The 27,490-nt window shown below is 48.7% G+C and overlaps 1 protein-coding gene across 1 annotated transcript in view; it reads right to left on the bottom strand.

The window, feature by feature from the left end:
* Positions 1-26,441, bottom strand: part of ccser1 (coiled-coil serine-rich protein 1) — a 1,211,351-nt gene extending 1,184,910 nt beyond the window's left edge. The window contains 1 exon segment of the mRNA XM_038792749.1: positions 26,409-26,441. Coding sequence (XP_038648677.1) covers positions 26,409-26,435 — 27 coding nt within the window. The 5' untranslated portion in view covers positions 26,436-26,441.
* Positions 26,442-27,490: the final 1,049 nt, after the last annotated feature.

Genomic DNA, 27,490 nt, shown 5'->3' with positions numbered 1-27,490 from the left:
ACACAACACTGATTATACTTCTAAAGCGCATTGACTGTAAAGCACTTGGGAGGTCCAAAGATCATTAAAAAAACAATTATATAAATGGAAGTTGCATTTCCACTGCCTCAGTCCCAAACCTTACAAATATTATTCAATTTCTCGCTAAAGTCATGGACTACTAACTGCATACGCTATCACTGGTGTCAATCATCCCCCGAGATCGCATCCCAAGTGGCCATCATTCAAGTGCAAGCAAACTACTGGAGCATTCAGGGAATTAGATCCCACCCTTACCCAGTGTCCATATGCATTCACCTCTCCCAGAGCTTCCACGAAAGCACACTCCAGGAATCCTGGCTAATTGTGCCTTCTCTATTTCAGATGCACTATGGTCATTAATGGGTGACTAGGTCAGTGCCAGCAGCATTATCCTCACCAGCACCAAACAAGGCATCTCTCCAAGTCATTGATTACACTTTCTGAGTGGTGAGGAAAACCATTATTGGCGTCGGAGAAAGAATGTAATGAATGCTCAAGTCCCTGCTGATGTGGATGGATGTATTCAGAGGGCATTCGGGATCACGCACGTATGGATTTATTAAAAGGATTAAAAGATTAAAGGAGCGCTCAGGTTCAAAACAGAATTAAAAATAAAAACTGCTGGAAGGAATATTTGATAAATGTGATGAAATAATCACGGCAGTATCCAATCCAGTGACACCTCACCAGAGGTGAAGGTGTCTTTTAACTTCACTAATCTGGAGTAGCCGATTATCGTCCATCCTCCAAACTAGTACATACAGTTCAGAGCACTGATTGTTCAATATTTTATTAGCAGAATTTAAAGTCAAGATGAACAATATGTCACCTGTGGTTTTGTTTCCTTTCAACCAGCCTCTACTGCCATTGACATCTGCATTTTTAAAGCAATATTTAAATGTCGTAGATATACATTTAATGTTTACAGCCAGGCAGCTATATTGTATCATGGATCTGTCCAACTATAGGTGTCAGGTGTCATGGGTCTGCCAGCAATGGGTAGAAATCTGCCTAGTAACAGTAGTTACAAGACATGGTGGAATGTGAGACATGATCAAACAGCCACGCCGTGCCCAACTAGGGCCATGATGCATCTTGCGAGATTTACCTGGCTCGTTACGCCTCATGAGATCAAACGAAATCTCGCGAGGCGTCCCGATTTGGATATGCAGATCTAGATTTGCATTTTCAAATGTGCAGTCAGGTTCACTTGAATATGCTCTCGGCGGAGTTACCCAAGGCGTGGGATCTAAACCTCCACGCCTCGGAGACCCTGAGCAAATGCCGTTTAGCACTGGTCTCCAACAACATGGACCAAGCATACCGGGGGTAGGGGAGGGGGGTTGTTTCCCCTCGCTGAGGAATCTAGAACAAGGAAGCACAGTCTCTGGATAAGGGATAATTGAGTGGAATTCTCTACGTCAGCGGGTCATGGATGCTCCATTGTTGAATCCATTCAAGGCTGGGACAGACAGATGTTTGGTCCCCAGGTATGTGGGGAGTGGGCAGGAAAGTAAAGTGGAAGCCCCAGGTCAGCCACGATCATACTGAATGGCGGAGCAGATTTGACGGGCCGTGTGGTCTTTGCTGCTCCTCTTTCTTGTGTTTTTGTGTGCATAGTTTACGTGACAAAAATGAAACTACACCATACTTAAATATTTTTATGTTTGTTATTTGTTTTAATGAGATGGGCCATTTAAAGGCTGGCTCTGGTTAGCTGCATTCGTCAAATAATTCCTTCTAAGAACTAGGAGCAGGTGTAGGCAATTCAGCCATTCATACCCGACCCACAATTCAATATGATCATGGCTGATCTCATCTCGTCCTCAACTCCACCTTCCTGTCCGCTCCCCACAACTCTTAATCCCGCTACTAATTAAAAACCTATCCATCTCCTCCTTAAATTTGTTTAGTGTCTACTGCACCCTGGGGTAAAGAATTCCACAGATTCACCACCATTTTGAGTGAAGTAATTCCTGCTCGTTTCGGTTTGAAATCGGTCATCCCTTAGCCTAAAACTATGGCCGCTCGTTCTAGAATGTCTAGCAAGGGGAAACATCTGCTCTACATCCGCCCTGTCAATCCCTTTAGCATCTTCCACACCTCAATTAGACCTCTGCTCATTCTTCTAAACTCTAGTGAGTATAGGCCTAAACTGCTCAATCTCTCGTCAGAAGAAAGTCCTTCCACCCTGGAATCAATCTAGTGAACCATGTCTAAAATATTTATATCCTTCCTCGAGTAAGGGGACCAAAACTGTGTGCAGTACTCCAGGTGCAGTCTCACCAATGCCTTTATACCAGTGTTCTTCAAAGTTGGGGGCGTGACCCGCGGGTGGGTGGCAGGCGGGTGTCAGGGGGGTCGCAGTGCCGTTGTCCACGGCGCTCCCGATCGCGCAAATCCCCGTGCAGCAGCCTGCTTTTCATAACACCGGCTGCAAGCGGCCGCGAACATGTTAGAAAAAAAATTTGGCCGCATTGCGCATGCGCGCCGATATTCGGGCACGCATGCACAGTGCGGCCGCTATTCTTTTTAAACGGTTGCAGTTATTTGTTTTACAAGTTCTGTAGTGGTTTTTATTCATTTATTTTATTCATTTAATTTTTATTTATTTTATTCATTTAATTTTTTTTTACTTCGGGGGGGGTTTTATTCATTTTTTTCATTTATTTTACTCATTTTATTTTTTTTTAAAACAAGTTCGGTGGGGGGGTTTATTTGATAAAATTTTACAGGAAAAAAATTCAGAACTTTGGACAGATGGAGACTCCATACTTTCCAACATCAGAAGGCTTCACCTTCATCCAACAGGTTGCATTGGAGGAGCATGTGCGAGGGCCAAAGGGACCCAAAACCATTTCCTCCATTTTTGCCAGCAGCAAACAAGGCAAGAGAAAATGGTGGGTCGCGAAGGTCGGCCGGCGTGGGTCGCAAAGATCGGCCGGCGTGGGTCGCAAAGATTGGCCGGCGTGGGTCGCAAAGGTCGGCCGGCGTGGGTCGCAAAGGTCGGACAACGTGGGTCGCAAAGGTCGGACGACATGGGTCGCAAAGGTCGGCCGGCGTGGGTCGCGAAGATCGGCCGGCGTGGGTCGCGAAGGTCGGCCGGCGTGGGTCGCGAAGGTCGGCCGGCGTGGGTCACGAAGGTCGGCCGGCGTGGGTCGCGAAGGTTGGCCGGTTGGTAAAAATGGGTCCCCAGAAAAAAAGTTTGAAGAACACTGCTTTATACAGTTGCAACAGCACTTTGCTACTATTACACTGTATTCCATTAGGAATGAATATCAAAATTCCATTTGCCTTCCTTATTACATGCTGAACCTGCAAACTAACTTTCTGTGATTCATGCATGAGGACACACAGTTCACTTTGCACTAAAACATTTTGGAGTTTCTTTTGCCCCTGGTGAGGACAAAGAAAATACACTATCTAGTGTCAGCTCATGATTTTGAGAATTGGCAGGCAGACACTGGTAGATCGATGTCGGCAATCTGAACCTAAATCAGGTCAAGCTTGGCCAGTGCCAAGGAAAGCTGACAATGTTCAGATTCCAATCAATCCCTGTAAATTGTTTTGAGTTCAGGAGTCCAGAGAAAATGCCTCACTGGTCAACTAAGAGGCACCTGTTCAGTTCTTGTCGACTCAAGTTACAGAAACGATTAATGTCCTTTTTTACCTAACTACCAAGAAAGGATTCCTTTGAGCTTTGGAGGAAACCCGCTCATCGGATACCTCAAAGAACTGTGTAAAAAGAAATTGCTTTCCTTTATGTCTTCGTTTCACTGTTTCGCTTTGCTGGTTTCCAATAAATCCTCTGTGGAGCTCTGCCAACAACTTAGCTGAGACTCACTTGAAAGATTCTGGAACGGCTTTGGAATCTTATAAATGTTTCAACAATTGTTCTGAAACTAATCATTCTCTTTTTGGTGTACATTCAGGTGAAAGATGTTGGGGCTAGAGAATGAAACGCCTCCAATCTCAGCCACCAACTGTAGGCTGGAGCCTCAACTGCAGAAGAGAATACCATCTTCAAGCAACATGATTAGTTTTCCATTGAATGCACTTCGAAGAAGATGACCGCCAAGGTGTTCAAGTTTCTGCAGCAATAGATGACATCAGTCAGGTCTGGATTAGAACGTAGGCCCATTTGAACCCCACATTTAGAACACTTTTTGTTGTGAGCCTTAAATAGAAGAGTTAGGAAACTGCACAGATTAACACAGTTTTGTTCCACTCATTCTATAACACATGAAGCAGTCTTCATGAAATGCAATAACAAACAACTATCTTACTAATTACAAGCGGAATTACAGTCACTTTACATTCACCCTGAAGTCTATCAATATATTATTTGAACCAGAGTAATTAATCCCGTCCTGCGCCATTCCTGCTTCATTTCCCATGCTCCACCCTGTACAGCGAAACATTCCACAATTACACTTTGACCCTTGAACTCCTCCCCTAACCCACCTACCTCAACCACTGGGCCAACTCTTTAAACATCTTCTCATAAGCATTCCCTTAACCGGACTTTCAGTCGGCGTCGGCTGAGTATCCCTTGTGTGGCCCCTATGCGTATCTCCTCAATTAAAGATGCGCAGGTTGGGCGGATTGGCCATGTTAAAATTGCCCCTTCCATGTCCAAAGATGGGCAGGTTAGGTGGGACTACGGGGTCAGTGCGGGCGAATGGGACTCGGTAGAGTTCTCTTTCAGAAGGTTGTTGTAGACTCGAAGGGCCGAATGGCCTCCTTCTGCACTGTAGGGATTCTATGGAAATGAAATCTTTGATTGAATGAAGGGACGTCAGAAGGTCAGATAGCTTCGCTGGAACTAACATGGCATTTCATTTGTCGGGCAACATGATTAAACAGGATGTCACTATATATGTATATATAGGGGCCATGTATCCATACCGTGGCAACAGCAAACTAAATGTAAACATGCAACAACACAAATTGCACTTAAATAACACTTTTAATGTGTGGAGAGCATTAAAGGTGTTTTACAGCAGCAGTATCAGACAAAATCTGGCAGTGAGTCATTTAAGGAAATATCAGGACCGTTTACCAAAGGGGTACATTTCAAAAGACAACTTGGAGGAGGAGGAGGGGAAGTGAGGTGGAAAGATTGGGGGTTTAGCAGCTGGAGGCAGGGCCACCAATGGGTGGAGCAATGAAAATTGGCATGTACTAAAAAAAAACAGAATTGGAAAAGCACTCAAGTCTCAGAGACTGGAGAGCTGAAGAAGGTCGCAAGAGATAGGGGGGGGGGGGGGGGGGGGGGGGGAAGGGAATTAAAAACAAGGGTGAGAATTGTAACTTCTCAACTATTCTGTCACATTGAAGTTTCATTAGTTCACTATCGTAAAATCTGTAGTCCTTCATGTAGCCATGTCCTGTAACATCAGTATCACCTTCAGTTAAGGCGGGATGTTTGACAAGTACCTCAGTGGCAGTCACTCAGTCTGTCGGGTTTGTAAGCCAGAGGATTGTTGATTTTAATTCTGTGTCGCTCCACTAGAAAAGTCTACTGGAGGCGTGTCCTGTTTACATAAATGTAGATGGCCACGTGCAGTTGGATAGAGTGAAGAAAAAAAACCCTCCCTTAATATAACACTGAACATTTGCCAACTTTCCCAGATTAAATGGCTGAACTGTACAGGTATTAATCTACAGGAAACATATTCCAAGGGGAAATGCACATCAACTGCTTCACACAGAAAATAAAACACTTCCTGCGTGTACTGGTTGTTTAATTACTGGAACCTCTAGTTCCTCAAGAGGAACAGCATATGGACACCACCCAATAACCTTATAATGAAACAAAAAGCAGTACATGGCAAGCTGTAGCTTTATAGCATAGCCCACAGTGAGCACTTCCTTATATCAAAACAAAGCTACAAATAGCACTGTAAAACCAATGAGGTGGGCAAGGATATTCCCCTCGTGCTGGTGGCCAATCTAATTCTGTCTAAGGATTCATTTTCAACGATTGTGCCAGTTAAATCTCTGCCAAGCACTTTGCATTTGCCATTTCCTCATTGGCCAGTAGTGTCAGGGATTATTGCCCACGCAGGATTCATTCTCCCTCGCTTCGTCCTTCTGGTTTCCTCTGTAACCTTTCACCCAGCACAACTCTCCACACATGGCCCCAGCTCACAATCATGGCCTACAATGGGGCAGCATGGTAGCACAGTGGTTAGCACTCTTGCGTCACAATGCCAGGATGCCAGGTTCGATTCCCGGTTGGGTCACTGATGTGCGGAGTCTGTACGTTCTCACCGTGTCTGCGTGGGTTTTCTCCGGGTGTTCCGGAGTTTCCTCCCACAAGTTCCAGATTACGTGCTTGTTAGGTGAATCGGATATTCTGAATTCTTCCTCTGTGTACCCGAACAGGCACCAGACTGTGGCGACTTGGGGCTTTTCACCGTAACTTCATTGCAGTGTTAATGTAAGCCTACTTTTGACAATAATAAAGATTATTACTATAATTACTCCATAAACTTCCCTTTTCAGAGTTAGAATTCATCAGGAACAGCACCCGCTGGATTCGTGTTTACCAAATATGGACCCAAATGTGAAACGAGGAAGACGGGAGAGAAAGAAAAAGGCACTAAACTAATTTGAAAATAATGTGGGGAGGAGAAGGCTTTTACCTCCACCTCCCCTTGCTCCTGCAAAACGCTGTTCGCCCATTTTTCAGTGTATATAGATGTGCCCTATATGCCTTGCCAAATCTTAAATTGCAGATAATATCAGAGGTAGTGATGTTCCTAGTGAGTATTAATGGGAAACGTGTCCTTTAAATTTCATTTTCTGAAGTTTCCAACAAACCCCAGGGAATTGTAATATTTTCAGAAGCATGGCTGCTTTGAGGAAATGTAACAAATGCAGGACTTATTGGAACCATAAGGGTCCACTGAAAGGCTTTGGAATTATTAATATGGTGATTAGAACATCATATTAATACACAACTCTTTATAAATCTATTGCGCTTTTTGTGACGGGGCAACGAGAGAGGCGATGAGAAATTTTCCTCATCATTGCGGCAAGGTAGCACAGTGGTTAGCAATGCTGCCTCACGGCTCTAGGGTCCCGGGTTCAATTCAGGCCTCGGGCGATTGTCTGTGTGGAGTTTGCTCTTTATCCCCGTTTCTGCGTGGGTTTCCTCCGGTGCTCCGGTTTCCTCCCACAGTCCAAAGATGTGCAGTTTAGGAGGATTGGCCATGCTAAATTGCCCCTTAGTGTCAAAAAAGGTTAGGTGGGGTTACTGGGTTACAGGGATAGGGTGGAGGTGTGGGCTTAAGTAGGGTGCTCATTCCAAGGGTTGGTGCAGACCCAATGGGCCAAATGGCCTCCATCTGCACTGTAACTTCTATGATTCTATGATTGTCAGCTTTGCCTTCAGTTAACTGGGGCTCAGGGATTTAGTCCCCCATCTCTCTGGCCCTTTTGCTCACTCTCCATCTTTAAAGATTCACTTTAAATCCCACCTCTTTGATCATGCTCTATGTCACCCTTCTTAATATCTCCTCGCTTGCCTTGGCAGCTTTATTGTTTGTCAATGCTTCCATGAAGCACCTTGGAACATTTTAGATATGTAAGTTGCTTTGTAAATGTAAGATGTTGATTGTGCATACAGTTTCAATACACCAGGTACCAGATTCATTGCTGCAGGTGTGTTTATCCTTTGTGTCCCGATATGATCACCCTACTTAAACCCACGTAACCCGTAACCCAACAATCCCCCCATTAACCTTACACTACGGGCAATTTAGCATGGCCAATCCACCTAACCCGCACATCTTTGGACTGTGGGAGGAAACCGGAGCACCCGGAGGAAACCCACGCACACACGGGGAGGATGTGCAGACTCCGCACAGACAGTGACCCAAGCCGGAATCGAACCTGGGACCCTGGAGTTGTGAAGCGATTGTGCTATCCACAATGCTACCGTGCTGCCATGGTTCATCACAGCGGGACCTGTCTTGGGGGGGGGGGGCAGGGTGGCCTGGCCCGCAATGTGGACCCACCGATCTGTGGGCGGGCCTTTGCCATGGTAGCACTCTTTTCTTCCGCGCCGACCTCTGTAGGGCTCCGCCATGGCCGGCGCAGAGAAGAACCTCCCTGCGCATGCGCAGGAACACGCCGGCCGGTCTGCGCATGCGTGGAAACCACACCGCCAGTTCTGCGCATGCGCCAACTCGCGCTGGCCCTTCGGCACCGGTTGGCGCGGCGCCAACCCCTCCGCCACTGGCCTAGCTCCTGGAAGTGAGTAGGATTCCACACCTTCCGGTCGGCGCGACGCCGGAGTGGTTCACGCCGCTCTTGGCGCTGGCATCACGCATTCCGGCCAGTTGCGGGAGAATCCCGCCCCATGTCTTTACTGTAAGGAAGCACCCTAATGTGATTCACAGGAGCATGAGATATGAATTGACCAGAACCTGAACGAGACCAGATATATACAGACTCCGCAAAGTCCTGCCACTATCTACAAAGAGCATGTCGGTGGTATCATGGAATATTCTCCATTGACTGGATGAGTGCAGCTCAGTTGGTTGGACAGCTGGTTCATGATGCAGAGCGAGGCCAGCAGCGGTTGGTTCAATTCCAGTACCGGCTGAGGTTATCCATAAAGGCCCCGCCTTCTCAACCCTGGCCCTCGCCCGAGGTGTGGTGACCCTCAGGTTAAATCACCAGCAGTCAGTTCCCCCCCTCAAAGGGGAAAGTAGCGTATGGCCATCTGGGACTATGACGACTTTACTTTTTACTTTACTGCAGCTCCAACAACACTCTCCATCTGCAAGAAAGTAGCCTTCTTAACCAACACCCCATTCATCCACCTTAATCATTCGCTGGTATACAGTGGCAGCTGTGAACACCATCCTGATTTGGAACCATAGCACAGTCACATCATTGCCAGTGGGAAGTCCTGGAATTCACTCCCTAACAGCATCACTAGGTGTACCTATACTAAATCCCTGCAGTGGTTCAAGACAGCAAGTCATCTCCACCTTCTCATGGCTAACTGATAGATGGACAACAAATGCTGACTTTGCCAGCAACGTACACATCTCAAGGATGAACAAAAGAAAGAACGTCTATAAGAAGCACTGCAGCAACTGGCCAAGGCTCCTTTGTCAGCGCCTTTCAAACCTGCAAACTCTTAACACCTCGAAGACAAAAGGCAGCAGCCGCATAGGAAAAGCATCAGTTGGCAGTTCCCCTTCAAGTCCACGCACCGTCCTGACTTAGAATTACAGTACCGGCCCTTCACTGTCGCTGGGTCAAGGTCCTGGAACACCTTTGCTAACAGCACTGTGGCTGTATCTACAGCACGGCGCATGGCTCCGCAAAGGGTGGGTCACGACCCGACAGGATTTGGTGGTGGCGTGTTCTGAGCCAGCGAAGGCTGCCTTGGATCACGGACTTGATTTCTAACAGCTGCAAATCCTGAGAGGGGGTTTCCTTGGTGGGCATGGCCTAATGTGTGCACGGGTTTCCTCCAGGTGCTCCGGTTTCCTCCCACAGTCCAAAGATGTGCAGGTTAGGTGGATTGGCCACGCTAACTTGCCCATAGTGTCCACAATTGCCCTTGGTGTTGGGTGGGGTTACTGGGTTATGGGGATAGGGTGGAGGTGTTGACCTTAGGTAGGGTGCTCTTTCCAAGAGCCAGTGCAGACTTGATGGGCCAAATGGCCTCCTTCTGCACTGTAAATTCTATGATAATGCCGCAGCTTTTTTTACACCAAATCCCTGCAGCAACAAAATGCTGCTAGTAGTGCTAAATGCACTGCAGGGTAATCCACTCCTGTAAAGAGGTCATGACATTTTGGGTGTGTAGTATTTGTCAGAGTTGATGAAGGATTATACGCCCCCAAAAAATCATACAGGGTCTTATTTGCTTACTAATGTAGACAGATCTACTGTGCACTGCGAACATTTTCCATTTTTCTTTCATTAGTCATGGGCAGATTTCAACCTTCCAGATGCTGACTAAAAAACAGCAAGTAACAATGCATACGTCGGAGGGATGATTCAGAATTGCTTTTGTGCATGATTTCTTCAGGAGGTAACAAAATGGTCGGCTTTTCGCCACCTCATCTTCAGAAATCACCCAGGCGGAAGAGCGTTCACGGTTCGGCAAACATGTCATTGGAACCAAACTACTCATTGGGGTATGAAAAGGGAACAAGAGAAAATATATTGGATTTTTCAAACAAGATTGAAGTGAATTAGGGATCAGGCCAAACTGAAAATCAGTTTAATGCAGCCAAACCGAACAAACAGTCGCGCCGCAGATTGCCACTCGCAAAGTGGAACCACTTAGGAAATGCTGCCGAGACCATAATCAAAAGTCGTCCTGGTGCAACTAAGATTAAAAAGAACAGCAGAGGCCAATGTGGTTCCCTGAGGAAATGAATAATAATGCTTGGAAAATGGTTTCAAAACGTGCAAGAAATCTGGGAGGTAGAGCTTCTAATCGGCAAGTTTCATGGCCAGGCAGAGTATCCTTTATCTGTAAATGCGGAAACCGAACACATCTAAATGCCGCATTTTAAAAAAACCTCATTGACTTTTAGCGCGGGAAGTCTAGTTGTTTGCACTCTTTACCTTGTGTTCATTGCAGCAAATATCTGAAAGTTAAACTTATCGCAGGTGCCCTGAATTTATTATTCAGCGATAGATCTTACTTTTCTCGCCATTTTATTTAGACCATGGGCGGGATTCTCCGGACCCCCCCAGACACGCCCCCCCCCCCCCCTCCAATCCCCTCGCTTCTTGGCAGCGTGCTATTCGCTGGTGGCGGGATTCCCGCCACTTGTCAATGGGATGTCCTGTTGTAGCCAACCCACGCCGCCGAGAAACCTGCGGGTGGGGATGAGCTGCCGGTGGGAAAAGTGAATCTCGACTGCCGGAGAATTCCGGACCACAGCTCTCGTAATGCAAGTTTATACAGGGTCCGAAAACCAAAACTATCTCAAATCCAAAATGAACACAGAAGGAAGCCATTCGACCCATCGAGTCGACACCTTAATCCCTCACTTTCACCCTATCCCCGGAACCCGGTAACCCCCCCCCCTAACCTTTTTGGTCACTAAGGGCAATTTATCATGGCCAATCTACCTAACCTGCACATCTTTGGACTGTGGGAGGAAACCGGAGCACCCGGAGGAAACCCACGCAGACACGGGGAGAACGTGCAGGCTCCGCACAGACAGTGACCCAGCGGGGAATCGAACCCGGGACCCTGCCGTTGTGAAGCCACAGTGCCAGCCACTTGTGCTACCGTGCATTTGGCTCGAAGGATTTTGGACATGGATGCTCGACCGGTACAATGTGATTGCAGATATTTCGGCATTGTATTTTTTTCTCATATACGGGCTTTGACCCATTTTCACGACTGTAGCTTGTTGCCGCAACACCCCTGACCCTCCCTCCTCCCATTTCTCTCAATATCACTTTGTAAATTCTCACATTGAGGAGAGTAGTCTACGGCAACCTCCCATTGCGCCTGGAGCAGGTGCAGGTTGCCTGACCTTCAGAGAAGGAAAGAAATATTGGCAACATTGAGCCCAGAGAACTAAACATCCTGATTTCTATTGTAGGGCAAGTACTGCAGGATATCCTGCAAGAACCACTTGCAGAAAAAAACAAACTTCGAGGCAGCAGAATCACTTTACAGGAGGGCGCTGACAGCTATCCAATTACTTGGGAGTTATTTGAGGAGATAACAAAAGACCTGTGGACATGGAGAACTCAATGGCTGTTATTTGGATCTTTAGCAAACGTGCTGAGTGTGCAGCATGAGAGATTGGGCCACCAAGATTGGCAGGTGCATCACAGGTAGAGTCGTTCCAAGATGGATTGAACACCGGCTAAATCGGAGACAATAAAGGTGTAGTAATCCACGGGAGGCAGGAGTTCCGTCACCACACCAATATTTATTTACAATAACGATATTACAGGAGCAGCTACAAACAGTGCTGCTAGCAGTCCAGTCAACTTAAGACTGGCTCACAAAGCCTACACAGGTGCTTATATGGGCCCCCTCAATGAGCTATCATTGAGGGAGCTCATACTCCAATTGGCCAACCAATAAAGCCAATTGGAGTTCATTACAAAAGGGTTATTGCGTGTGTAACTGGACTGGCATGGGGGCTGTTAACTAGTGGGAGTGTCTCCGAGACCAGTACTGGAGCGTTGCCGTTACAATATACATAAATTACCCGCAGAGGACGTTCATCTGGGAATGCTCGCCAGGAACGACAAATAGCCTGATCAAACTTTAAAGATCGAGAAGCTGAATGACATTTTGAGATTTGAATGCGTTACGACCGGTCCCTGGTTAATTTGCAAAGTTCCTGAACGGGACCCCAATTTTGTTATTGCCCCCAGGTGTGGAGAAATTAGCTGGCTTCTCCTCTTGATTCCACACTCCCATCCCCAGTTGGTTACAACAAGGTTAATTTCAAAGGAATCCCTTCCCCAGTGCTTACCTTTTCCCAGTATTCAATGTATTTAATCTTTGAAGGGCGACAATTTAACCAAAGGGCTTGAGCGAGAGCACACCACGTCTGGTAAAGCCCTGGAGAGCCCTCTTTGCGGGTCTCCAGGCAGCCTCCACGCCTCGCCGGATTCATCCACATCCCGTGAGATGTTGGAGTCAAAACTACACCCAAATGGGGAGGGACCAAACGCCACTCCCAAAAGTAGGTCTTAAACCTACTAAGACTACTCATCCGGGATACACCAACGTCCCTCGACTCTCCGGCCTCCCCAGGGAGACTGCAGACGGGCGCCGATCAGTGCTGGTCCATACAAGCGTGCATCCGGTGGAATGGCACTCGGGGTGGGGCGGAGCGGGGCGGGGGGTTTCCTGGGCCATTGGAAACCCCTGGTGGTCAGGGTAAGGGCAGGGTGGCCCCCCTGACCCTCCTCCTGAAAGGTAGGCCCCTTGGCACTGCTCAGCTGGAACCTTGGCACTGCTCAGCTGGAACCTTGGCACTGCCCAGGTGCCTGGGTGGCACTGCCTAGCTGGCTGGAACACTGCATGGTTGTCAGGGTGGCACTGCCAAGTGTCTGGGCCCGAGGGGGACAATGCCCATGAAAGGAGGGTGGAGTAGTGGGCTAAAGGGTGGGAGTGTGCAGGTAAGGTAAGTAGGGGCCTCGGTAGGTTGGGTGGGTGGGTGGGAGTCCTGGAAGGGAGCAATTGCTGCAAGGGTCTGGAGGTTGTGGGGCACCGACAAGCCAATTTAGAGATTGTGGCACCTTTCAACATGGCGGCCCGATATCTGGGTTCAGCTCCCCAGTGCTAAAACACATGCCAAGGGCTGGATTCTCCACCCCGCTCGCCGCAAGAACACGATGAGCGGGACGCGCACAATGGAGAAGTCCATTGACTTCGGGCAGGATTCTCCTGCCGCTGGGCGGACGCGGCCAGAGAATCCAGCTCGAAGTGTGAGCTGAACTCATGAGAAACTCAAAGTGACCAAGCGACGTTGAATAGTGCTGGGGAACCCGCTGGTAGAGCAGGCTAGAAACTGCCTGAAAGACCCGCCACAAAGGAACTTGGAAATGTTTTGGGAGAATTGCAGAGTAAGTTCATTAGTTATTTTAATAAAAGAGCATCAGAAAAATAAAGAACGCAACCCACACATTCGCACACTGATCAGATGAGAAGTTAAAAGCCCAGATAAAAGTTTGAAAAATGTACAAATCCGTCTTTGGTTGTCCAAGAGTGTGAATGGCGGTACTTTGCGGCCATTAAGTTGGGTGGTTCCAACACAACTGACCTTGGGTGGTTAGCAGCAAGTTCGGAGACACTGGATTCTGCAGGGTGGCTGAAAAGCTGCTCGGTTTCATTTAACTTGTGGCTTTTGCTGAACTTTTTTCTCATTCACAGAGAGAGAGAGACACACAGAGATTGAGACAAGCTGCCCTTGCAGTGTTGTCTGGCTGCTGTCTCTTGTTTTTGTTTCACTCATTCAATGACACACCAGAATATGTTCCAGTCCCATGTATTCTGAAAGGGAACACCTCAGAGCCATGGGTTTCTTGGCTGTGGCCATTCGTTGGTGGCGGGATTCTATCTTCCGCTGCTTGTCAATGGGATTGTCCACTGTAACTACCCCACTCCACCGGGAAACCCGTGGGCGCGGATGCGATGCCTGCTGGAAAAGTCAATCGCAATGACTGGAGAATTCTGGCCCAGGTTTTTCAAATGACTCTTTTAACCCAAGCTTCCTCTCCAGTCCAGGAATTTACACCACTTGCTTTTCGGTGTCCTTTGTCTTAATCGCGTTTACACAAATTCCGAGATCCCTCCACTCATTTCCATAGTTATTTCAAGTCACGTTCCACAGGCTGTAATAAAATCTCAAAACTTGAAAATCACTTCACCTACTTTTCTGACGTCTCAGCCTTCGTCATAACTCAGTCTGTCTTTACTGAACAGTGCTCTGCTCTAGTACCCTTAGCCTCAGATTTCTTGAAAACACTGTCTGTGCGGAGTCTGCACATTCTGCCCGTGTCTGCGTGGGTTTCCTCCGGGTGCTCCGGTTTCCTCCCACAAGTCCCGAAAGACGTGCTTGTTAAGTGGGTTGGACATTCTGAATTCTCCCTCTGTGTACCCGAACAGGGACTGGAGTGTGACGACTAGGGGATTTTCACAGTAACTTCATTGCCGTGTTAATGCAAGCCTACTGGTGACACGAATAAAGATTATGATTATTATAACTAGCTGATCTTCAGATCTCTACATTTGTTTTCTTAACTATTACTCCATTGTACGGCGTTTCTTCCAGCAAAGCTGAGAAAGATGTTCCACTTTGGCCCTCTAAATAAACTGCTTCTAGCAGAACTGTGAACTGCCTTCCCTCTCACTACCAATCTCAAACTGCAAATCAAGTTAACCAAACAAAAATTCAAAAGCTTCTCCACCTTACAAAGTCCCAGTTGCGAAGCAACCACTGCTGGTTTATTTACTCTTCACGCTGTAGCCCTCACTACGCAGAATATAAATCACAGTTGGAACTGAAAACAACCCCCACACATACAAACACCTTTGTCCTGCATGAATCTAACTAGCTTTTACCCTTCCAGGCACATCAACATTAAATTAAACCCACTGAAAACTATACGTTGGCCGGTATTCTCCGAGCCTCCACGGCGCAATCGCCCTGGGCGCGGGGGCAGAGAAGGGGCATCAGACCGCGATCGGGTCCGACACCGCTCCCGCGATTCCCCAGGTACCGGAGAATCGCCATCCATCACGCGCGTGGTCGACGCGGCGCCGGTCAGGGGCCATTGAAAGAGGCCCTCGCGGCTATTCTCCGCCGGCAACTGGCCTTGTTACCGCCAGCGTGGTTCACTCATGGTTCCACCCGGCGGGCAGTCGGAGTGGCGGCTGCGGACTCAGTCTGCGGCCGCCCTGGTCAAGGGCGGGAGGATCCAGCACCAGGGAGGGCTTCCAGGACAGCCAGGCTCGCGATCGGGGGCCACCGATTGGCGGCCGCCCGCGATCTCAGAGGGGGGCCTATATTCTCTGGGCCGGTCCACCATGTTGTGCGGGGCCGCCGCGCATGCATGGACCTCCTGCCGGAAGTGCAGGGCCCCGTATCGGCAGCCGGAGCTATGAAGGGTACTCCGGCGCCCTGCTAGCCCCCTGCAAAACGGAGAATCACTCTGGACTTTCTCCAGGTAAGTCCAGAGTGATTTGCACCCGTTTTCTCATGGGCGTAGGGACATAGCCCCATTATCAGAGAATTAAGCCCCTTATTTCTAATGTTTATCAATACAAACATAGATCCCTTCAAACTACCTTTATTTTCCTAACTGCCTTTTACACATATTGAGAGATATAAAAATTTGTTGCAGTAAATATCAAATATCTGACAGGGCGTATTAATGGCTGGCATTCACTTGACAGATAGGTGTTGTGACACAGTGGGTGAAGCCAGGAACTCTGGGCATTCAAGTCCCAGCCCAGGGCCTGAGGAAGGTGCCTTCATAAAGTGACTGAACAGGTTGATTATTATCCTATAAATCCTTCCATACACACCACTGGCCCATGGTAAGAGCAGGAGGGATGCCTGGTCAGCCATGCAACGGAAAGAACGCTGGAGCCTCTATGATCACCACCCATAGCTGCAGACAACTATTTGCATGTAGATGTGTAATGATGCCACAGCAACTCGGATTCCTGAGTGAACTGTAGCACTACCGGATAAGATGAATCTCTAAATTCTCCAGAACAATTTCTAAGTACGGTAGCGAGCGGGAACTGTCGCGAGCTTCCCAGAGCTCGGCCCAGCGAGGCCGGCAATGCTAATTGATCCACTTAACAAGGCCTCATGGGCTTCTCACCGCAAATGAAGGCTCGCCAGCCGATTCACTGGGACCGCGGTCGCCAGTCCCCCCGCTAACAAGATCGAGCAGCACTTACTCAGTCAACCCCAGCCAGCTCGCAACAATGGAGCCCAGGAGACCAGCCCCAAGATTTGGACATGCTGACCTGAGGAGGTTCCCAGAGGCAGTGGAGGCCAGGAGGGATATCCTGTCCCCTCACCCCCAGGGCCTGGTAGGGTGGGCCACAAGGCAGCCAGTGCTGCCAGCGACGAGGTTGTGGCAGCCGTCAGCTCAGGGAGTGTGACCAGGAGGACTGGCCTTCAGTGTAGGAAAAAGATCAATGACCTACACCAGCAGCACGAGTGAGTAGACACCATCACCCCCTAAACCCCAGCCCAAAGGGAGCACCCACTCCCCATGCAACCCCCCAGTCCTCCCTCCACCCCCTCAAACCTCCTCCCAACACCTCCTTCACACTCCCTCTCCCGCCACTGTCAACCACAGGTGTGTCTAACGCTGCCCTCTCTGTGTCTCCTCAGGAAAAGCTCTCCCACAATTGCCAGGAGAGGCCCAGATTGGCGGAGGGGTGCCGGACTTGGGAATTCTCACCTCCTTCAAGGAGCGGGTCCTGAAGGCAACAGATCGTTCAACCACATGGGAGTTTGGCAGGAGCCGCAGAGGTGAGGAACCGCCGAGCTGCACACAGATTAATTATTATTATGGAGGACCTGTCAAACGCGAGTTGTTGTTGCCTTAGTGACTGACCCATCCCTCCCACTGACCACATCTCCATTTTCCTACAGTTCTCCAGCCAACAGCGCAGCCCATCCCAGCCGACAACGTCTCCTGACTCCGAGGAGACCACCTGGGAGGAGAGCTCCGAGGATCCAACTGTGGTCGCGGCACAGCTGTCATTCCCACCTCCCACCAGCGCAGAAACACACATCTTGGTGGGACATGTTAGTGGTCAGGCTTCTGGGGCACAATCTGGTGAGGACCACACTGCTGCTGATGTACATCAGGTGGAGGCAGGAACCCCCCAGGCGAGACAGCAGTCGGAGAGCTGCTGGATCCCAGGACCCAGCTGGGTCCCAGCCTGATGCTGAGCCTGTGGAACAGGGTTACCCGGAGCTGATGGAGACCAACCAGGCGTTCAGAGGGAGATGTCAGCGTCACTCCAGCAGATGCCTAGCGGCTTGGAGGAGTCCCTTAGTTTAGGGGCAGAGGAGATATCAGCAATGTGTGGCACCGAGGCCAACACTGCTTGGGTGGCGACCGCAGTGGAGAACCTGGTGCACAACGTTGGCACCATGAATGAAGGTGTCCAAAGTGTCGTGCAGTCGGTGACGGCCAAGTCAGAGGGTCTCGACAGAATGTCCGACTCGCTGGGGGATGTCACCCAGTACCAGACCGACCCTGATGAGGTTCTGTGGGACATATCCTGCTCTCAGGTGGGCATGGCTGAGGCGCTGCGGAGCTTGTCCCAGTCATAGGTGGGCATGGTTGAGACGATGCAGAGCATGTCCCCGTCACTGAAGATCATCGCCAAATGCATCGACACCATGGTGCGGACATTGGGGAGCCGCCAGGGCTTGCAGAGCGCTGGGGCAGCCAGGGCTCGAATCAGCTCCCCCGATTTCACCCCTCTGATGAGGCCGCATCTCGCTGTCAGTACTCTGTCTATGCCCCTCATAATTTTGTTGTGGGTGGCCATTGGGGCAAATGGGCAGGGACAAGGGTTGCCCTCAGAACAGGCAAATGATCCAGGGGTTCAGGGGTTGCCATGGTGGTGCTGTGAGCGGTTACCCCCCAGCGCGCCCCCACCCATGGCAGCCCACCCTTGTAGAGGATCTCCCACCCTAGCCGAGGGTCCCCCATCCCCACGAGCACTGGGGTGGCAAACCCAGCACACCTGGGCTCTTTGCCTGTGAGCAAAGATGGCTACTCACCTCCTCGGCTCCCCACAGAAGCCTTTCCGCCAGGTTCATGTTTTGAAAAGGATTACTAATCGGCGCCAGCGTGACCACTTGCTGGGGAGGCCGCTGAATGACGGGAGGCCGTTGGATAAGGGATGGCTCCGTTAATTGTACGGAAATGGCTTATGTGGCAATAAATGGTTTCTCGCCACGCTACGGCGAGATCCCGATTTCGCCCATGGGAGCAGGACAGTTGCATCGCAAACTGGCACCTGGAGCGGATCTCGCTTTTGGCCTCTCCCGCTATTCAACGGCCTCATTACACTTGAGCGAGAGCGCAACGTGGCCAGAGAATCTCGCCCCTGGAGTTTGGCGGAGCGCTGTTCTGGCACTATCTGGCACACTGACAAAGATGTCTCGAAATTGTTGAGAGGGCAGGTGAAGGACAAATGAATTGAGAGCTGGGATTAGGCTGAAGAGAAGCTGCAGAAACTGGGAATGTTTACACTACAGGAGAGAAGGTTTGAAGTGAATTTACTGAAATATTCAAGAGCTTACGAGGAAGGAGCTGAGTTGAAGGTTGATCTGTGTAACCAAGTCAGGATCTAAAGTAAGAGGCTGTAGGCTCTCTAACCACCACTGGGAACCCTTTTGCGGCCTTCCTGGAGGCTTCAGTATTAAGTCCTGGGTGCAAGGACACAAATAGGTACATCAGAATGATTTTATAAAATGCCAACGGAACTGACTACTGTACCCCAATAAAATCGCGCATACTTTTTAAAAATGTAATTTTCAGTCATTTCAGCTGTATTGATCAAAGGGGGGGGGGGGGGGGAATCTCATAGAGACTTATAAAATTTTATCAAGACTAGACAGGGTAGATGCAGGGAAGATGTTACCAATGATGGCTTTGTCCAGAACCAGGGGTCAAAGTGTGAGGATCCAGGGTAAACCATTTTGGACAGCGATAAGGAGACACTTCTTCACACAAAGAGTGAATTTTGTGCCTGTGGAAAAGAGCCTGTGGAATTCATTACCACAGGAATTAGTTGATGTTAAAACTTTGAATATATTCAAGAGGCAGCTGGATATAGCACTTGGGGAGAATGGGACCAAAGGCTATGGGGAGAAAGCAGGATTAGGCTATTGAGTTGGATGATCGGCCATGATCATAATGAATGGCGGAGCAGGCTCGAAGGGCCAAAAGGCCTCCTCCTGCTCCTATCCTCTATGTATCTATGTATAACTATATCATGGAATATCTTTGAAAACAACTTTTTAAAAAAGCTTTCAAAACGCTGCCAGATTTAAGGTGAACACATGTCCTGGTTTCGCCCAGACAGGTTTTTCACTGTACGCCGGGGTTGTGCCGACAATTTTCACAAAATCGTTAAAATGTCTCCGCTGAGACTCCTCACGTTTACTGCATCCCTCATGCCTACACCTGGTTCCCCTTTCAGTGCCCTGATTGTCTACACTCCCAGGATGTGGCCAACCAGGGACTCCATGGAGGCGGCCTGCTGGGGAGAGCGGCTTGCACTGGGGGGGTGGGGGGGGAGGAGGGTGGAGACCACAGGGGGAGACCACACACACACACACATTTACAAGAGTTATGGGGGAAGGGGGAAAATTAGAGGTAATGGTCTTAATTTACAACATCCTACAGATTAACCCCACGATCAGCGGGGAGCCAGAAAGGATTCAGCTTCTGGATGACAACAGACAATTGACCGTGTTTCCCAGCAACCACAAGCTACATTTGAAGAGGTGGTTGGGCAGTGTCCATCAGTTAAACAATCCAAAGGTTTCATGGTCATTATTAGACGTTTAATTCGAGAATATTTTTATTAAATTCAAATTTTGCCACCTGCGGTGAGGCGATTTGAACCTATGTCCCCAGATCTTGCTCTGGAGCTCGGGATTACTTCCAGCCACAACACCGGTGCGCTACCATCAGCCACCACCACCCCATGTCTATTGTCAGAACCCAGTGAAAATATGACAATAATCATCTTTATTATTGTCACAAGTAGGCTTACATTAACGCTGCAATGAAAATCCCCCAGTCGCCACAGTCCAGCATCTGTTCGGATACACAGAGGGAGAATTCAGAATGTCCAATTCACCGAACAAGCACGTCTTTCGGGATTTGTGGGAGAAAACCCACGTGGACAAGGGAAGAACGTGCTTACTCCGCACAGACTGTGACCCAAGCCGGGAATTGAACCCGAGACCCTGGCACTGTGAAGGAACAGTGCTACCCACTGTCACACTGAACAAGGCTGTTAAATGGAGATCGATCGTAACATTGTGCATTGTACAGCAAGGTTAGATTGAAATAGAAGATTCTGGCATCTGCTGACAAACAAAGCCTTGGTTCAGTTTTTCCTTCAAGAAAACAAGGCAGAAATGTCATTTGAGAAGGCCTGTGAGGGCCGCATGTGGCGCAGTGGTGAGCACTGGGACTAGGGCGCTGAGGAACCGGGTTCGAATCCCGGCCTTGGGTCATTGTCCGTGTGGAGTTTGCACGTTCTCCCCATGTCTGTGTGGGTTTTAAACCCCCCAACCCAAAGATGTGCAGGTTAGGTGGATTGGCCATGCTAAATTGCCCCTTAATTGGAAAAAAAATAATTGGGTACTATAAATTTATTAAAAAAAAGAAAAAGGCCTGTGGTTCATAACTGTTGTCTTCACCGGTTGGGTATCGTAATGGGATTGCCAACTCTGGCTAGGCATATTCCAGAAAATGTCATCACCCGATCTCGGACCTTCAACCACCCCTCCCCCAGACTCCTGCCATTGGCCTCCCAACACGTCGGTCATCATAGAGCCCCACCCCTGCAAGACTTTTCAATTTGTCCCAGTTTTGACTTTCGGACATCTGGACACTAGCCAAATTGCATTCGTTAGCATTGTCGCACAGTTATAGCACACGAGGAGGCCATTCGGCCCATCAAGACCTTGACTGATTTTGCATTTGGCTGCACACTAATAGCCGTCAGCAGACATTTGGTGGCAAGATTCACTTTTCAAAATGGGCGTAAATCACACCCGAATCGCCAACGGCGAGCTCCCACCCCTAATTTGCAGCGTACAAATACAAAATTCCACCCCAGGTCTTACAGAGCTCCCATCTGCTCACATACAATGAAACTGTTCTCACAAGATGCACTTCACTTTCTGCTCCACTTTCACTTCATTCTCCGTTTTGTTCAGTTTCACAAAAAGGAATTGAATATTAAACGGATTGTGATTCATGTCAAAATTGTTTTTGCTCCACTGATCAGATACTTTGTCATAACCGTATACAAGATTCAACACTTGTACCATCAACTGCAAATAAAATATTTTTGAGGAAAATGAAGTAAGGTCCTTCCTCCAATCAGAGCTCCGCATTTTAGCTATGCACACTCACCAGCAGCTTTGCCACCCAGGTAAACAATAGTTAAATATGAGACAAAACACTTGACAAAGATTTCTAAATGTGCAGCATATGGATTAACTGGGAACTGCTCATGCCACACAAGTGGCAGGCAAACAACATGCACAACAAGAGAATCTAATTCAGTTCCCTTGATGTTCAACTGCATTACCATCGCTGGATCCCTAACCATTAACAACCTGAGTTTAGCACTGGCCAGAAACTAACTGGACTAGCCATATAAATACTGTGGTTTCCTCTGGGTGCTCCAGTTTCCTCCCACAAGTCCCGAAAGACCTGCTGTTAGATGAATTGGACATTCTGAATTCTCCCTCAGTGTACCCGAACAGGTGCCTCAATGTGGCGACTCAGGGATTTTCACAGTCACTTCATTGCTGTGTTAATGTAAGCCTACTTGTGACAATAATAAAGATTATTATTAAGAGCAGGATGGAGATTCGGGATTCTGCAGCAAGTCGACTCACCAAAACCTGTCCACCATCTCCAAGGCACATGTCAGGAGTGTGATGGGATACTGTCAGCAGGGTAGCACAAATGGCTAGCACAGTGGCTTCACAGCGCCAGGGTCCCAGGTTCGGTTCCATGCTGGGTCACTGTCTGTGCGGAGTCTGCACGTTCTCCTCGTGTCTGCGTGGGTTTCCTCCGGTTTCCTCCCACAGTCCAAAGGCGTGCAGGTTAGGTGGATTGACCATGATAAATTACCCTTAGTGACCACAAATGGTTAGGAGGGGTTACTGGGTTACGGGGATAGGGTGGAAGTGAGGGCTTAAGTGGGTTGGTGCAGACTCGATGGGCCGAATGGCCTCCTTCTGCACTATATGTTCTATGTTCTATGTCCACTTTCCTGGATGAGTGCAGCTCCAACAGCACTCAAGAAGCTCAACACAATTCAGGGAAGCGCAGCCCACTTGATCAGCATCTGATCCAGGCCTTAAACACGCAATCACTCCACCACCAGCAGTGTGCCACTGGAGAATCTCACCAAGGCTCTTTCAATACCCCCTTTCAAATGTGTGACCTCTACTACCAGGAAACACAATGTCAGGTAACGCATGGGAATGCAATCATCTGCACGTCGCATATCTGGACACAGCATCCAGTCTTGGAACTACAATGCTGTTCTGTCACTTCCTCTGGGTCAAAATCCTGGAACTCCCTTCCCAACAGCACAGTAGATGTACCTACACCACATGGATTGAACAGTTCAAGAAGGCAGCTCGTTACTAGGTTCTCAAGCTCAATTAAGAATGGGAAATCAATGCTGGCTCAACCAGTGACACCCACGTCAAAAATAAAATGTTATAATGTCTTTTGTATGGCAACATAATCTGACAGAAGGTGAAATAATTTTAGCTTTACACAACATTTAGTTTATTGCCAAGTACATGCAACAGCAATCAATTTAAACAAGGCACACACCTTCCATGCCCCAATAGCAAATTTGGGTTTTCTTTCGCAGTTTCTGCCACACAAGTTGTTCTATTCTGCATGGTCTCAGAAGAAAGGCCTAACTGAGGCCTGCTGGCTCTGTCACATTGGTGAGAGGCTCACGCCTCTACTCGCAATCATCTGCTCTCTGCCATCAGGGTCATCACCTCAACACAATTAGAGTCAGCGCAGCACCCTTTCGATCGCTTTGCTCAGGTTAATTTGTGGGACACAAGCAAAATACTGCCGCTGGAGGAGAATTCTAGAACAACTTAGCTGAGCAGGCAGCAGAGCGAGAACAAAGTTAATGTTTCAGGCCAATGATCTTTTGTCACAACTGGGTAAAACTAGATAGGTGACAGGTTTGAAGCATGTACAGAGTCAGCAAAAAGAGTTGGAGGGTTAACAGTACCTTGCCCTGGCCGCAACAGACACCATGGGCGCAATTCTCCGCACTCACGATGGTGCGGAGAATAGCGGGGGTCGTAAAATTCTACGGCCACGCTAGTCCGACGCCCTCCCGCTATTCTCCCCCCCCCCCCCCCCGCCCCAACGCCCGACTCCCGATACGAATCGCTGCCGCCGTTTTTTTACGGCCAGCAGCGATTCTCAGCTGGCCGATGGGCCGAGTTCCAAGCCCTTTACGGCTGTTTTTACGAACGGCAAACACACCTGGTCTGGCCGTTCGTAAAAACGGCCGTAAAGTGCTGATTTTTAAAACCATGGCACCGATTGGCACGGCAGTACCACGGCCGTGCCAAGGGTGCCATGGGCCCGCGATCGGTGGGCACCGATCGTGGGCAGCGGGTCCGATACCCGCGCACTCTTTGTCCTTCCGCCGCCCCGCTGTATCACTTCGCGGGGCGGCTGAGGGGCATCCCGGCCCGCGCATGTGCGGGTTTCGCGCGAATGCGTGATGACGTCATCCGCGCATGCGCGGGTTGGAGTCTTCCAATCCGCGCATGCGCGGCTGACGTCATATGACGCGTCAGCCGGCGCAAACTCTGGCAAGCGGGCTTAACGAAATTCGTTAAGCCCGCGATGCCGGAGTTTACGGCAGCGGCATGCTAGCCCCGCCCGGGGACCAGAATCGGTTCCCGGTCGGGGAGGGGGGGGGGATGGCGTCAAACCCGCCCGGATCTGACGCCAGCCTTACGATTTCTCCCTGTGTGGGAGAATCGCGCCCCATGTGCATGATCCAACGGCCATGCTGCGCCCGAAAAACAGCTCGGCGCAGCGTGGCCGATGAAAGCCGGGTTCTACCCGGCTTGCCACACCTTTGCGGGATCCAACGTGATCTCGTGAGATGTTGTGAAGCAATTCCACCCCGCAATGGGCGGGAATCACGTTTTGGCAAATCTGCATTTTAGAGCGAGACATTAAGTCTCACCATACTGTGCAGATTCCCGAGGTACCTGAAGCTTTAGGATGCAACCCTTTCGCCTCAGAGACCTCAGGGGAGCGCCGTGCAGCACTGGTTCCCACAAATGGGGACCAGGCAGTACAGCACTTTCCCAGGGGATCAGAGGCCCCAAGATGCATGCCCTTTAGGCAGCCAGGTTTCCTGGCACTGCTGGTGCCACCTGGGTGCTGGCCTGGCACTGCCAAGCTTCTGATTCCATCCAGGGTACAGGATCTGCTGAGCATTTTCACTACTTACGCTTTTCATTTTCTGTTGCTGATTGTTAAGAATATTAAATTCTTTGAAACATTAGCTCGAAGCAAATATTTCTTCTGAAACCCGGGGCCAAGGTACACCACGAGAAACCTTTTTATTATAGTTCTCAGGGCATGTTATCATCACCCAGTGGGTTGGGAATTTTTACAACTTTTGGACTTGTAGTCTCATTCAAAAGGTAGCTCATGAGTCACTGCAAAGGTTATGCACGGTAATCTACACTGCACTTGGCAACCAAACCATATTTACTTTTCAATTTGATATTAATCTGTAGAATTTACACCGACACGAGCGGAGGTGTAAAGATTCTCAGCATTCTGTCTGTGGTTTACACAGACATAGTGCTCGAGAAGTCTGGATGTGAATGGTGCACATTATAGCAGAAGAGCTCCATGCCAACATGTGCCTGGTGGATTTTACTAATACATTAATTTAACGATTTCTGTGGTGCCAGTTCTGTATCAGTGATAGCAGCCTCACCTCGGAGGCAGTGTTTCGGACCGACAAAAATTTTAATCCAGTTCCATCCCATAAATCAACCACAGCAAGCGTTTTTAATATGCGACAGATATTGGACCATTCTCTAACACAAGGCGACCAGCCGATGGCAATAATAATAATAATAATAGTTATTATTGTCACAAGTAGGCTTACATTAACACTGCCATGAAGTTACTGTGAAAAGCCCCTGGTCGCCACACTCCGGCGCCTGTTCGGGTACACTGAGGGAGAATTCAGAATGTCCAATTCACCTAACAAGCATGCCTTTCAGGACCTGTGGGAAGAAATCGGAGCACCCGGAGGAAACCCACACAGACACGGGGAGAATGTGCAGACTCTGCACAGACAGTGACCCAAGCCGGGGATCGAACGCGGGACACCGGCGCTGTGAAGCAACAGTGCTAACCACTGTGCTACCGTGCCGCCCTCATACCAAAGTTAGCATAATCTGATTGTCTCACACTAAACAGGCATTAAGCTTTCATGTAGAAATCATGTTAATTGCTGGGGAAGCTCGGCACTGCCGGAGCTGCCATCAAAGTGAGGCCCAGTCTCCTTTTCCAGGTGGGTGTGTTAAATTGCCGCAGAACGATTCTGAAGAAGAGCAAGGGAGGTTCTCCACTGCTCCTTGGCCTGGCTAATACTTAATCCCTCAACCAACGTCAGCAAGACAGATTATCTGGTCATTAAGACACTGCTATGTGCAAGCTTGCTGCACACTAATCGACTATCACATTACACACTTGGAAATAAAAAATGTTTCATTGGCTGGAAACCGTTTTGAGATGTCCTGAGGTTGTGAAAGACAATGCATAAATACCTGCCTTTTTGTAGTAATGAAAATCCATAAATTCTCCGAGCGAGCAGCAAGAGTCCATCATCGAGCTGGAGTATCAGCTATCCCATTGAGTGAGACTACATCAGCTTGCACTCCAAACCTCTTCACCTTATAACTTCCTTTATTCCCCACCCACTAACTGTGCTCAAGCTGAAACATTCAGATAGGTCTGACTGTCTGTAACACCGCAGGAGATGAGCTAATTATATTCCCATTCTTCTTAAGTATTTTTTACTTTACCTTCCAGTGATCTCCCATTCCAAACATCACTTCCAGTGAAAGCGCAGCCAAAACAGCTGCCAGCTTTCTGCCAAGCATCATGACTGAAAAGAAAAGCTGCAACCTGCAGCATTTTGTAATCGAACCAGGAAACGACTTGCATCTGAGCAAATCCTCAAGGATGTTCTTCACAGTAAATGAAATACTTTTGAAGTGCAGTTATGGCTATGCAGGGGAAACAATTTGCACACAGCAAGACTCAACCAAAGGCAGCGGGATGAATAAACAAATGGTCAGTTTTGCAGGCATCGCTTGAAGCAAGGAATATGGGGCGAAGGCTCCACTCCTCTTTGAACAAGTGCCACGGGATCTTTTACTTCCATCGGAAGAGGGCTTGTGAGGATTTGGTTCAATACCCCAAACAAAAGAGAGAGGACAATAGATTGATTGGTTGCATCGAAGTGGGATGGAATTTTAAATTGCTTGGCCGAGAGAATTCACATTATAATTAATGGGACCCTTCTTTTTTTATATACACTTGTGTGGCGTGACAAGCAATTCTTTCTAAATTTCTCCTTTGGGAGAAACATGTTTCAATTACTGCAGGACATCTGTTGACCGTCCAGTTGCTCCGCCAGTGATTTCAGGCGAGCTGATAAAATTCCTCTGCACATTGAAAGCGATCTCATTTCCAAGACAAATCAATGTATCCAAATGCACGCAAACACACGGATTATGACTCCACTAACTCGGACAGATTACAGAGGGCTTCCCTCTCTGGGTGCGGTGGGGGGGGGGGGGGGGGGGGGGGACTAAATACGTAGGACAGCTGGTCACTGCATGAAAATCTGGTTGCTGCTAGTTATGTTCTTCACACTGGACAAGAACACAGAAGCAGGTATGCACGTGGAGCTGGAGCTGGAGGAAAAACTACACAGTGATCAATGGAATGCAAACTTCCCAGATGTTCTCAAGTTTTAAGAAAAGAAAATTGGTGTTTTTTTTTTTGCATTCTATATAATGAGATCGGGCCACATTGCACATTTGCAGTGTGTGTTAGGTAGGAGATGGCTATTTTCTTTCCCCCTACATGTTATTCTCCT

This window comes from Scyliorhinus canicula, chromosome 3, assembly GCF_902713615.1.
Source record: "Scyliorhinus canicula chromosome 3, sScyCan1.1, whole genome shotgun sequence".
NCBI lineage: Eukaryota > Metazoa > Chordata > Chondrichthyes > Carcharhiniformes > Scyliorhinidae > Scyliorhinus > Scyliorhinus canicula.
The sequence above is the reverse complement of the archived record's forward strand: the minus strand, read 5'-3'. Positions and strand labels throughout refer to the sequence as shown.